General features: G+C 35.8%; 1 protein-coding gene and 1 long non-coding RNA gene across 8 annotated transcripts in view; one reads left to right on the forward strand and one right to left on the reverse strand.

The window, feature by feature from the left end:
- Positions 1–13,090, forward strand: part of LOC128548495 (uncharacterized) — a 235,397-nt gene that overhangs the window by 55,037 nt on the left and 167,270 nt on the right. The gene's annotated exons all lie outside the window — the stretch shown is intronic.
- The window catches only part of LOC123527505 (restin homolog), an 81,270-nt gene continuing 72,439 nt past the window's right edge, over positions 4,260–13,090 (reverse strand). For all 6 annotated transcript variants that reach the window (XM_053523465.1, XM_053523468.1, XM_053523467.1 and 3 more), the window contains one exon: positions 4,260–9,306. In XM_053523465.1, coding sequence (XP_053379440.1) covers positions 8,990–9,306 — 317 coding nt within the window. In that variant the 3' untranslated portion in view covers positions 4,260–8,989. The remainder of the gene's footprint in view (positions 9,307–13,090) is intronic.

Consider the following 13,090-nt stretch of genomic DNA (forward strand, 5'->3'; position numbering starts at 1 on the left):
CTTTACCCTGCTATATTTCTGAAGTGGACTGGTCCATCATTCAGTTGGGGCAGTACCATTTATTATTTGACTGGAGGGGTTGGGGAGGACAATGAAAATTAACTGACTGCATGAATAGCGAACAGTACAGACCCTGATCAGCCCTTAGTTTGCGCTAGTCGCAAAGGCAGAATCACTTGCCACCAGCTGGCTAATGGTTGATCCAAGGATAAAACATTTGATATTTGCAACTTTGACCACGTGCTGGGAACATTGTAACATGGGTTCTACATTGGTCTTCATGTAACGACCATCCCACCAATGTTTGCTAAGCTTAATGTTTCTCAAGCGATTCTGAAGATATGGAACAGAAAGCAAAATCTGAAACCCATATTAAACAAGCAAATTCGATGAATTGGTATCCCCCGCCGAAAGGGTCAGTGGTGAGGAACGGCAAAAAATATATCCAGCAAAAAGTTAAGAATGTTAACTTACAAAGAAGCAAATAATTTCATTAGTCAAATTCAATTTAACAGAAAATGAATGGATTTTTTTTTCGGTGGGGAGTGAGGGTACAAAAGTTTACATGTTGATTATAAATATTGATGAAAAATTAAAAATGAAACAAAAACAAAAAATTGGGGGGAGGGGGAGGGGGTGTGACCAAGGCAAGATGGCGACCAGGTGTGGGTACACAACTTCTCATGTTTATAATAAATGTTCATGGAAAAGAATGAAAGAAGTTTAATGAAATTCTTCCATTTGGTTGGTTTGTTATGTACAAATCTGTGGATTTTTAAATAATTAAAGGGCAATAACTACATGTATATGGAAAATTGACCAAAAAAAAAATGATTGGCATCATCAAAGTACGTTGGTTCATATTTATTTCAAGTTTGATGAAATTTTACTTGCTAGTAACTGAGAAATGGCTGCGGACGGACATTTCTGTGCATTTTTCATTAAATCAAGGGCAATAACTCTAAGGGAAATTGACCAATCGAAAAAAAACAACTTGAAGGGCATCTTTGCAGTATCTTGGTTCATGTCTATTTCAAGTTTGATGAAATTCTACCGGCTAGTTACTGAGAAATGGCTGCGGATGGACATTTTTCATTAAATCAAGGGCAATAACTCTAAGGGAAATTGACCAATCCAAAAAAAACTTGACGAGCATCATCGCAGTATGTTGGTTCATGTTTATTTCAAGTTTCATGAAATTCTACCACGTAGTTACTGAGAAATGGCTGCGGATGGACGAACTGACGGACGGACTGAAGGATGGATGCCATTTCACGATACCCACATCACGATTTCATCGGCGGGGGATAATAATAGATTCTATTTACCGATATTTGGGGGAAAGTACCATTGTAAGCCTTCTGAATATGATGATGGGTCTGTAAAATGCAAAACTAGTTGTTACAAGTCTTATTGCCACAAAGTATCTTTATAACCAGCAAAATGAAAACAAGAGGACCATGATGGTCCTGAATCACTCACCTCTTCCCACATGACCCAGTTTTGAGTATGACGTCGTTTTATCTATTATTTGACATAGTGACCTAGTTTTTGAGCTCATGTGACCCAGTTTTGAACCTGACCTAGATATTATCAAGATAAAAATTCTGACCAAAAGATCCATTGAAAAATATGGTCTCTAGAGAGGTCACAAGGTTTTTCTATTATTTGACCTATTGACCTAGTTTTCAAAGGTACGTGACCCTGTTTTGAACTTTACCTAGATATCAAGGTGAACATTCTCACTAATTTTCATGAAGATCTCATGAAAAATATGGCCTCTAGAGAGGTCACAAGGTTTTTCTATTTTTATACCTACTGGCCTAGTTTTTGACCGTACGTGACCCAGTTTCGAAACTGACCTAGATATCATCAAGGTGAACATTCAGATCAATTTTTATGAAGATCCATTGAAAAATATGGCCTCTAGAGAGGTCAAAAGATTTTTCTAATTTTAGACCTACTGACCTAGTTTTTGACCGCAGTTGACCCAGTTTCAAACCTGACCTAGATATCATCAAGATGAAAATTCAGACCAACTTTCATACAGATCCCATGAAAAGTATGGCCTCTAGAGAGGTCACAAGGTTTTTTTATTATTTGACCTACTGACCTAGTTTTTTAAGGCACGTGACCCACTTTCAAACTTGACCTAGATATCATCAAAGTGAACATTCTGACCAATTTTCATGAAGATCAATTCAAGGGTATGGCCTCTAGAGAGGTCACAAGGTTTTTCTATTTCAAGACCTACTGACCTAGTTTTTGATCGCAGTTGACCCAGTTTCAAACTTGACCTATATATCATCAAGATAAACATTCAGACCAACTTTCATACAGATCCCAAGAAAAATATGGCCTCTAGAGAGGTCACAACGTTTTTTCATTATTTGACCTACTGACCTACTTTTTGATGGCACGTGACCCACTTTCGAACTTGACTTAGATATCATCAAGATGAACATTCTGACCAACTTTTTATGGAGATTCATTCATAAGTATGGCCTCTAGAGAGGTCACAAGGTTTTTCTATTTTTAGACCTACTGACCTAGTTTTTGACCGCACATGACCCTGTTTCGAACTTGACCTAGATATCATCAAGATGAACATTCAGACCAACTTTCATATAGATCCCATGAAAAATATGGCCTTTAGAGAGGTCACAAGGTTTTTCTATTATTTGACCTACTGACCTAGTTTTTGACGGCACGTGACCCACTTTCGAACTTGACCTAGATATCATCAAGATGAACATTCAGACCAACTTTCATACAGATCCCATGAAAAATATGGCCTTTAGAGAGGTCACAAGGTTTTTCTATTATTTGACCTACTGACCTAGTTTTTGATGGCACGTGACCCACTTTCAAACTTCACCTAGATATCATCAAGGTGAACATTCTGACCAATTTTCATGAAGATCTCATGAAATATATGGCCTCTAGAGAGGTCACAAGGTTTTTCTATTTTTAGACCTACTGACCTAGTTTTTGACCGCACGTGACCCAGTTTCGAACTTGACCTAGATATCATCAAGATGAACATTCAGACCAACTTTCATACAGATCCCATTAAAAATATGGCCTTTAGAGAGGTCACAAGGTTTTTCTATTATTTGACCTACTGACCTATTTTTTGAAGGCACGTGACCCACTTTCGAACTTGACCTAGATATCATCAAGATGAACATTCAGACCAACTTTCATACAGATCCCATGAAAAATATGGCCTCTAGAGAGGTCACAAGGTTTTTCTATTATTTGACCTACTGACCTAGTTTTTGATGGTAAAAGTTTACGGACTGACGCACGCACGCACGCACGGACGACGGACACCGCGCGATCACAAAAGCTCACCTTGTCACTTTGTGACAGGTGAGCTAAAAAACCATTACCAATGTTGGGTCATTTTACAATAACTTCAGATGTCCCTGAAGGATATTTAAACCTGGTCCAATACTTTTCTTATTAAAATTCAATTAGGACCAGTTACGTCAAGCATTCTTAGACCATCAAAACCGTGGTATTTTAATTAGCATTCCATTTAATATAATATTGGTACATTTCTTTTATGCAGGTATTTTAACTTAGAAAATATATAGACACTATAAACCTGAAATTTTTTAGCCAGCTTCATATTTCAAGAATAGATGAGCAGCATAAAAAATAATATGAGCCGCGCCATGAGAAAACCAACATAGTGGGTTTGCGACCAGCATGGATCCAGACCAGCCTGCGCATCCGCGCAGTCTGGTCAGGCTCCATGCTGTTCGCTTTTAAAGCCTATTGGAATTGGAGAAACTGTTAGCGAACAGCATGGATCCTGAACAGACTGCGCGGATGCGCAGGCTGGTCTGGATCCATGCTGGTCGCAAAGCCACTATGTTGGTTTTCCCATGGCACGGCTCATTTGTAATTATGATGAAAATAATAAAGCAGTCTGAAAGACAGCTTTATCCCCTGCTGCTGTTATGAATAGTGAAAGGATTGATGGTGTTGGGTGGAAGCATTAAACATTTGAGTTGTGACCTTGACTTTGAGCTGGAATGGATGATGTGCAGGCTGCACTGGTCGCAAAGGCAGAATCAATTGCCGCAAGCTGGCTAACGGCTAAATGGTACAGACCTCCATCATTTTGTGTAAAGTATGAAAGACATAAAACAAGCCCATCCACAGACAACCTCACAGTGAAAGAAGTCCCTACTAGAAAAGTAGTTTGATTAACCATGCCGGTGAATAAAAAGAACCCAACAAAAGTAACAAATTCAATAATATTTTATCACATTTTAAGTAGTAATTTACTCAACAATTCATAAACAAATTCTTGTTCACTTTCAAAATTCTGCAATTTCAAATAATCACAGAGAGTTGTAAATCGAAAACAATATGATAAAGATGATCACAAAGTTAGCTGGATGAAACATGTAATGCAAATACTGTGAAATCATAAATATTCATGGGGGACTATTTTTTGTGGTTTTTGTGGCTGTGGTACTGCCCATGAAATTGAATGATTTCACAATATTCTGCACAAAATACTGACCCAAATCAAGCCATACCGGCTTTAAGACACATTTAAAAAGCGCACTGGAAACATATAAACAAGAGGGTCATAATGACCCCGGACTGCTCCAATTACCTGAGTAATATGAGCTACTTGTTTCAAATGTCAAACTAATGCTTAAATATCAAGAAAGTAGGTCACTAGGTCCTATTCATGGTCACTGAAAAGTCAGTTTTAAGATCGGTGTGCAAAACTGTATATGTCATTCAAATTTCAAAGCTGTATCTTAGAAAAAAAGTAGGTCAGTAGATCAAAGTTAAAGTCAAGTGACCCCTAATTACTTGGGGTCAACAGGTTACTATAATTAAACAGTCTAGGAAATATGGTTACCGTAAGTAATTTTTGAAAAAATTTTACTATATAACTCATGTAACAAGTGACCCCCGAGGCAGGACCTCTTTTCATCTCAGGTGCATAATTAGAACAATCTTGGCAGAGGATCACTATGCAATGCAACATACCAAATATCAAAAGGCTTACAAAGGTCTTGCAATATGAGACAAGAAGATTTTTTAAATCTTCTATGTAAAACTTGGGACCCCCAAGTAGGGGGGAAGCTCTTTTCACCCCAGGGTAATAATTTGAACAATCTTGGTAGAGGACCACAAGGAAATGCTACATACCAAATATCAAAGGCCTAGTCTTGTGGTTTCAGGCAAGAAGTTTTCTGCTATAATATAAGTCTATGTAAAACTTGTGACCCATTCCCCCGGGCTGGGCCTCTTTTCACCCCAGGGGCATAATTTGAATAATCTTCTCAACGATGATTGTATGATGTCACATGCCATATATGGAAGCTCTACACATAGCAATTTTGGGCAAGAAGATTTTTTTAGTTTTTCATTTCGGTTGCCATGGCAACAAGTGTTCTGTATGGAATTCAAGACTTGAATAAAGTTTAAAGAAAATCATCCAAGAAACATCCGTATGATTTATTTATTTGGGTTTTACGGCACACCAACACAATATAGGTTATATGGCGCCAAACAGGGCTACAAATTTTGGTTCCACATATCTTTTACATCGAAATAAAAACATGATGTATGAAATCAAATTCTGCACACCTGCTGAAATTACAGAGTTACTGCAAAACCAAGTGTTAAGACCCTATTAGTGGCCTCTTACGATCATGCAAGGGTAAGGCAGTGGTTCCAATTCTTCTCATACACAGATCGTCCCAGAACCACATGGGGCACATCCATATGAAGTATCATCAAAACCGGCCTAGTAGTTAAGGAGGAGATGTTGTTAAAGTGAAAGTGTGGACAGACAAATGGACGCCGAACGTAACTTGAGCAATCACAATAGATCACCCTGAGCACTTTCGGCAGGTGACTTGAAGTCAGTTCTGCCACAGAGACCCCCTAGGATAGTAGGACAGCTCTTCATTATTATTACTCCATAGAGATTAACTAAAAATATCTCATAAATAAGGAAAATTTCCATAAACAAATCTCTTAGAGATTAAAATGTTGTCTTAAGAAACTTATCAAAAAAGAGTTTGAAGTACAAAAAATGTACACTGATAAACATACAAAATGGAACAAACACAAATATATTGCTTCCTGGTCACAACCGACCTGTCATTGCAATAATACAGAACTTAAACTTCTTACAGTAAAACATAGATTGAGGTATATGATTTTTGACTTGATTTTTTTACACTATTTTGTTATTATACAAAAGACTGTAACTGAACATATATGAGTAGTTTGCATACAGTGATTTTTTGTTGATTTTAAAAGCCACACCATGAGAAACCAAAACTGAAAATCAACTTCTTAAAATAACATCTTGTCATGGGCTAAAGCCAATTTTTCTTTTTAAAAACAAGACAATTTTAAACAAAAAGAAATTCAAATTTTCAGTGGATGCTATCATTCTATTTCCAGTTGTCTATAACTCCATTCCTAGACATGTCAACAGGCATTTGAGCCGCGCCATGAGAAAACCAACATAGTGGGTTTGCGACCAGCAGGATCCATGCTGTTTGCTTTTAAAGCCTACTTGAATTGGAGAAACTGTTAGCGAACAGCATGGATCCTGACCAGACTGCATGGATGTGCAGGCTCGTCTGGATCCATGCTGGTCGCAAACCCCCTATGTTGGTTTTCTCATGGAGCATCTCATTTTAATACAGTGGTGAAACTTCTTACAAATGAAATCTTCTAGAGTATAAAACTACACAACTAAGAGTAGATAAATCTATCTAAAATATATCAAGAGCAACAATATATTGGCAAATACATATTTTATACTTGTGCATAATTGGTTCCAAAAATGTGGTCGCCCCCATCATTTAGGTCTATGTAGATCTAACATCTATTTCACTGCACTGCAAGTGATAATGTTTTACAATGTCTTACAGAGTGTACATATATGTATATATGCACGAGGAAAAAACTAAATCAAATTATTGGTAAAATACAATTGTCAGCTCTAAATTAAAATCTACACCACGAGAAAACCAACATAGTGCATTTGCACCCAGCATAGATCCAGACATGCCTGCACATCCATGCTGTTCGCTAACAGTTTTTCTAATTGCAATAGGCTTTGAAAGTGAACAGCATGGACCTTGATCAGACTGCACAGATTCGCAGGCTGGTCTGGATCCATGCTGGTTACAAATGCAATATGTTGGTTTTCTCATGGTGCAGCTCAAATATAAACTGAAACATTATAGTGCTTTGTCTAATGGGACAACATAAGAAAGTTTGTAATTTGAATAGATAATGCCTGTAAAAAAAAGGAACCAGACTTGTCAGCTAATGTGCGTTTGTGGGGTTGGGGCAAGGAATGGGAATGAGAGACAAACAATTTTAAGAGACTGTATTGAAATGTTGGTGGTGTGAGTGGGTGTAGGTGTCCTTGTCATTCTGATTAATGAGTCACTGACCTCGGACACAATAAGGAATTATGTGATAGCGTAAAGTTCGCCAGTCTCAGCTTTTAACCACTTTCAGTCTCAAAGTAACCATGAGCTTGATCTTCAATGCTTAGTATAATGACCCTAAAACAATCCTCTGCATTTGTTGTTTAACTCATCGTGTAAAGTTTGAAAGCTTAGTCATATCTATTACACTTTCTGACTTAAGGGCCTGGGATTAAAAAAATTACAATATCTTAGCTAATCCTAATGGTAAAAGTCTGGTCCCTGTGTCTTTTACTTTTGAGTCATGGACTCCTTCATAATATAAAATATCCATAAAAATATTTTTTAGTAATTAAAAAATCCCAACATGATAACAATGGCCACTTTTCTCAATTACAATACATCTACTTTTTCAGTGGTAAATACAAAATCATACTGCAAACTTTTGGCAGAAATTCAAGAAAGACTTTTGCAAAAACTTGAAAACCCTTTAAATATTCATCAGCCTGACTGCTGTAAAAATAAATGCACACCTTCCTTGACCTTTGACACTGTTCCAGAAGTATGGAAAGCCAGCCCTGACCAAGATATTTGCTGCACATTATAGAACATTGCACAGCTTAACATGTTATTCTTATATTCCAAAAAGAGGAGTCAGAATATTTTAGCAATATTATTACAACAGTAAATTCTATAATAATTTCAGTGATATTTGATTTAATACTTTGGATAAAATTCAGTCATGTAAGTATTGGGTAATTTCTGGGAGAAAAATCCAGAACTATTGCAAAATGCAAATTTTTCATATTTACAGCATTTACAGTAAACAAAATAAATATAAAAGCCATATGAGATTACAACTGTTTCAAATAATCATTTCAATAAATCTGGAAGATGAATCTTTGTTTTCAGTAAAAGAGAAGCTTGTGATTTATTTTTTCAATCACCAAAAATTACACCATTTCCTGCAATACTACTACAACAGAAATCAATGGAAGTCTAAAGTTCAACAGCTGCATGATACCTAAAATACAGTTATTTCATATTAGATAACATCTGCATTACAGCAAAACACTGCAAATTTGAGCATCAACTGCCTAAATACTTAAGGGCTGTAACTCGAGCGGTTTATATAATCTGCAGTCAAAATTGTCCTGATATTTTCTATTTAAGATCCCTCAAAACCTGTGGTAACACAAGAATATTTGCTAACCCTCTAGTGACCTTGAGCAAATGGTGAATTAATGTACTTGCATTATGACACCTGCCAGATTTGTACTGTAAACACCTCATGTCATCCAAATGGTACCTTTGCTAGGTACTTTTTATCAGATCATTTGTTGCTAAATTATCACAATTCACGTTAGTTGTAAGATTCAGAGAAAATACACTATCACTATCATTATCTTATAAACACGACTTTTCCATTCCTTGATTCTTCTTGCACGTTTTTTGTCCACCGGTTTTCTCCATGTATTTTTGCACCATATGAAAATTGAGTATGACACAAATATTTAATATCACCTAACACAACTAAATCTCTTTTTTCATCATTTGCGACCAAGTATGGCCGCAATTCTACGTCTATTTTCTGCTAAAGAGCCACCAGTTCTTTTTGTACTTCCGCCAACGGCCCTTGTGCCCCCTGCACTATCTCCCATGAATACCATTGTATTACTATTCGTTATAGTATATTCACGTTTTATTCCACCCCCATATGTATGAGGCTTTGATGTAATTGGTCTGTTACTTATCAAAGGCTGTGGTTCCGAAACACTCCTGCGGGTACTTGAATTGGACTGCTGAGGTTCATCAGACGGTAGCGACATATTTGTAAGCTGACGTGGAGTTCCACTTATATATCCTCCTAAAATATTCAAGAAACACAAATATATCATACAGAAAAAAAGAAATAATACTTAGACAGACATTTTGTAAAATGAAATAATCGTACTTGTTTCTCCTAGAAATAGTATTTACAATATTTAATGACTTTAGTTATGAACATACTGGCTTTCTAAATAATCATACTGAGAAATAACTCAATTTTACTGGCTTTCACACAGAATGGCTTTTTTGCAGGGAGTTTAGTAATTTAAAAGAAGTTTAAAAATGAAATGAATAGAATTTTTCTTTGCCAGTTGGCATACAATTTCTTGTATTCAAACAACTACAAAATAAAAGAAATTAGTCACTCCCAATCCAATCACCCACCCCCCCAAAAAAAAGATTTCAATGGTATACATTTTTCTAAATTTTCTTTTCTTTTAGAATCATTTCATTAGGTCAAATAGTTCAGCACAAGGTTTTTACTGCTTTGCTAAAAAACTGAAACTCGAATAAAAGGTAAAGTTGAAGTATCTGTCACATTAATCAACTAAACCCTGAAATATAAACATCATTCATACAACTGACTGCAAAAGAAGTATATACTATTGATTAAAATATTAAACATCAATATTAAATGATAATCTGTATCAGAACACTGTGAAACCATTTAATTTTGTGGACACAGAAGTTTGTGGTTTTGGTCAAACTACTTTTTCATGGGGAAAATGAATTTGTGGATTTCAATTTTTTTCTTGTTTGCATTTAATTTGTGAATTGACTCAACCTCAAAATCCAAGAAATCTAGTACCCTACCAATATAAATGATTTCACAGTATTTTAACAATAGGTTAAATTCTGTATAGAGATAGTTCGCATTTTGAGTTTAAAAGTGATAAAATATTTTGACACAACCACCAGAAAGCCAATCCAAATACAATTTTTCATCATGTGACTGTAGCAGGTTTCATAGTTGCTGTAGAACAACAGTCTTCCAGCTACCAAAAAAAGACACAGAAGGCGTTCCATACTTTCTAAGGAAGCTAGAGCTACTGTACCAGTCCTCTGAAGTGGTTACCCCCACCCCCGATATGGATGATGTTCATGGACAATAGTTTAACCATTACCCTACTAAATTTCAAACATGGACTGGTCAATCATTCAATATGGGCAGTACTACTCCATGTTTATCAAGATTTGCGGATGGATAGGTGGACAGACTGATGGACGTAGGGCATTCCCATAGTCCCCTGTGGTGTTCCACCTGTAGGGGACTAATAACAGAAATAAAAGTGAAAGTGCATCAAAACATGAACAAGAATTTCTAAGTATAAAAGTATAAACAAACTAGAGATGCTTTTGAGAAAAGTGCATGTCTCCCACGACTGCCTAATCGTCTAAATAGTAAGTCAGTCTTTATATACTGTTTACTTAGAGCACACGTGCATGTGCTTTTTTGACACCAAAAGTACCCATATACTACTTTTAAAAGTATAAGCACTAGTTTGGGGTCAAAAATGCGCAAGAAATCTGAGTGTTTTTTGGTAATTCAAGAGCCATAATTCCGAAGCGCCTGGGGCGATTTGGCCAGTTATCAAACTTGGCCGAGCACTTATTGGTAAACACATTTTGTTCAAGTTTGATGAAGATCGGATGAGAAATGTTTGACTTAGAGTACGGACAAGCTTTGTGACAGACACACACACAGACTGGAGTAGATCAATATGTCTCCCACATCACTGTGTGGTGGGAGACATAATTATAAACCATGGAATACTTCTACCAGAGTTTACTGGACCTTGTGTCATATAACGCAACATCTATTTTAAGTTTCAATCAAAGCCATTTAGTAATTAACAACAGAGACAGAGTGAAAGTTTAATGAAATTTTTACCAAAATTTTTGAGTGAAAGGGGGAGATAATTCATAAAAATGCATACTATGATAATCAGAAAAAAAAGAGATGGCTGTTAGAAAACTTATTAAAAAAAAAAAAGAAAAAAAAAATAGAGCAGACATCATATTTATCAAGTTATAATGAAAAATCATTTAATTTTGTAGTTTTGACCAAACTGATTATTTCATCAGATATGAATTTGTGGATTTTACTTTTTAATATAAAACTAGAGCTGCTTTTGCGAAAAGCGCATATCTCCCACAACTGCCTTACCACCTAAATAGCCAAGTCAGTCTTTATAATTATACTGTTTACTCACTACAAATATACTTTTGAAGAGTAAAAAGGCTGATTTTGGATAATTCAAGGGATATAATTCTAAAGTTCCTCGGGTGACTTGGCTTGTTAGTGAACTTGGCCAAGGAGTTTTGGTGAAAAACATTTGGTTCAAGTTAGGTGAAGATCAGATGAGAAATGTTCCATTTAGAGGGGGACAAGAGTAAAAGGACTGATAATCGATAATTCAAGGGCCATAACGCATAGTGCCTAGACTTATTTCGCTAGTTATCAAACTTGGCTGAGGTCTTATAGCCAAACACATTTTGTTTAAGTTTGTGAAGATCAGATGAGAAATTTTTGACTAAGAGTGCGAACAAGAGTAAAAAGGCCAATTTTCTGTAATCCAAGGGCTATAACTCCTAAGTGCCTAAATGGATTTGACTAGTTATCAAACATGGCTGTGTTCATAATTATGGTCAAACACATTTTATTGAAGTTTGGTGAAGATCGGACGAGGAATATTTGACTTAGAGTGCAGACAAGAGTATAAAGGCTGATTTGCAGGCCAATCAATGGCTAGTTATTAAAACTGGTCGAGGTCTTATGGTCAAACATATCTTGTTCAAGTTTGGTGAGGATTGGATGAGAAATGTTCGAATTAGAGTGAGGATAATATTTGTAGCAGACACACAGAGACAGACAGACACACACATAGACTGGAGTAAATCAATATGTCTCCCATACAATTGTGTGGTGGAAGGCATAATGAATGTAAATTACATTTGACCACTGAGATTTTTGTGGATTTAAAGATCTACAAAATTAATGATCCACAAAAATTAGTCACAAATATTACTGACTTCATGTACAGTATCAACGTCATCCTTTGAGCTTATTTTTAATGGTGAAACAAATAACTTTTTGAAACAAATAACTAATAAATGTAGAACACCACAGAAAACTTTAAACTTATATTCAGAAACAAAATGAATACAACTGAAATATGATATTTCACAAAAAAAAAAAAAAAATTGCAACAAAAAATAAACAAGTGTAGTTTTCCCAAATATTGTAAATATCATATTGTGTCTTCATTTAAAGTTTTGACCATTTTGGAAATTTAGCACCATTCAATGCAGGAAATGACAATAATGTAATATTGGAAAAGGACAAATCTCTAAAATAAATCAAAGAAGCCGGATTTAATCATTTGATTAAACGTCAAACCATGATTTGTGGAGAAAACAATTCATGGAAAAAGCGAACCCGTTACAACACAAGAGCTATGTCACAGCAGACAGCGTGCTCGACTATTTCAATGCTGGATAGTGAAACTAGGCATATCTGAGGGAACTGGAGCTGTCTTGGAGTGTTTAATAACTCCAACTGTAGATGAAGATATTGCACTATAGCCTGAGTTTGTGTCAGAATTATTAAGTTATAAGAGAGGTAAAGATAAAGTGTATCAAAACAAGAAATAAGTATATTCTAAGCAAAAAGGGGGCATAATTAATAAAATATTGGTGCAAGAGTTAAGCATCTTGTGTCATATGATGTGGGCAATGATGTGGAACAACTACTTTAAGTTTGAATCAAATGCAATTCATTATAACTGGGATACACTGAAAATGCATCCAAATAAACCTTA

This window comes from Mercenaria mercenaria, chromosome 14, assembly GCF_021730395.1.
Source record: "Mercenaria mercenaria strain notata chromosome 14, MADL_Memer_1, whole genome shotgun sequence".
NCBI classification, from domain to species: Eukaryota; Metazoa; Mollusca; class Bivalvia; order Venerida; family Veneridae; genus Mercenaria; species Mercenaria mercenaria.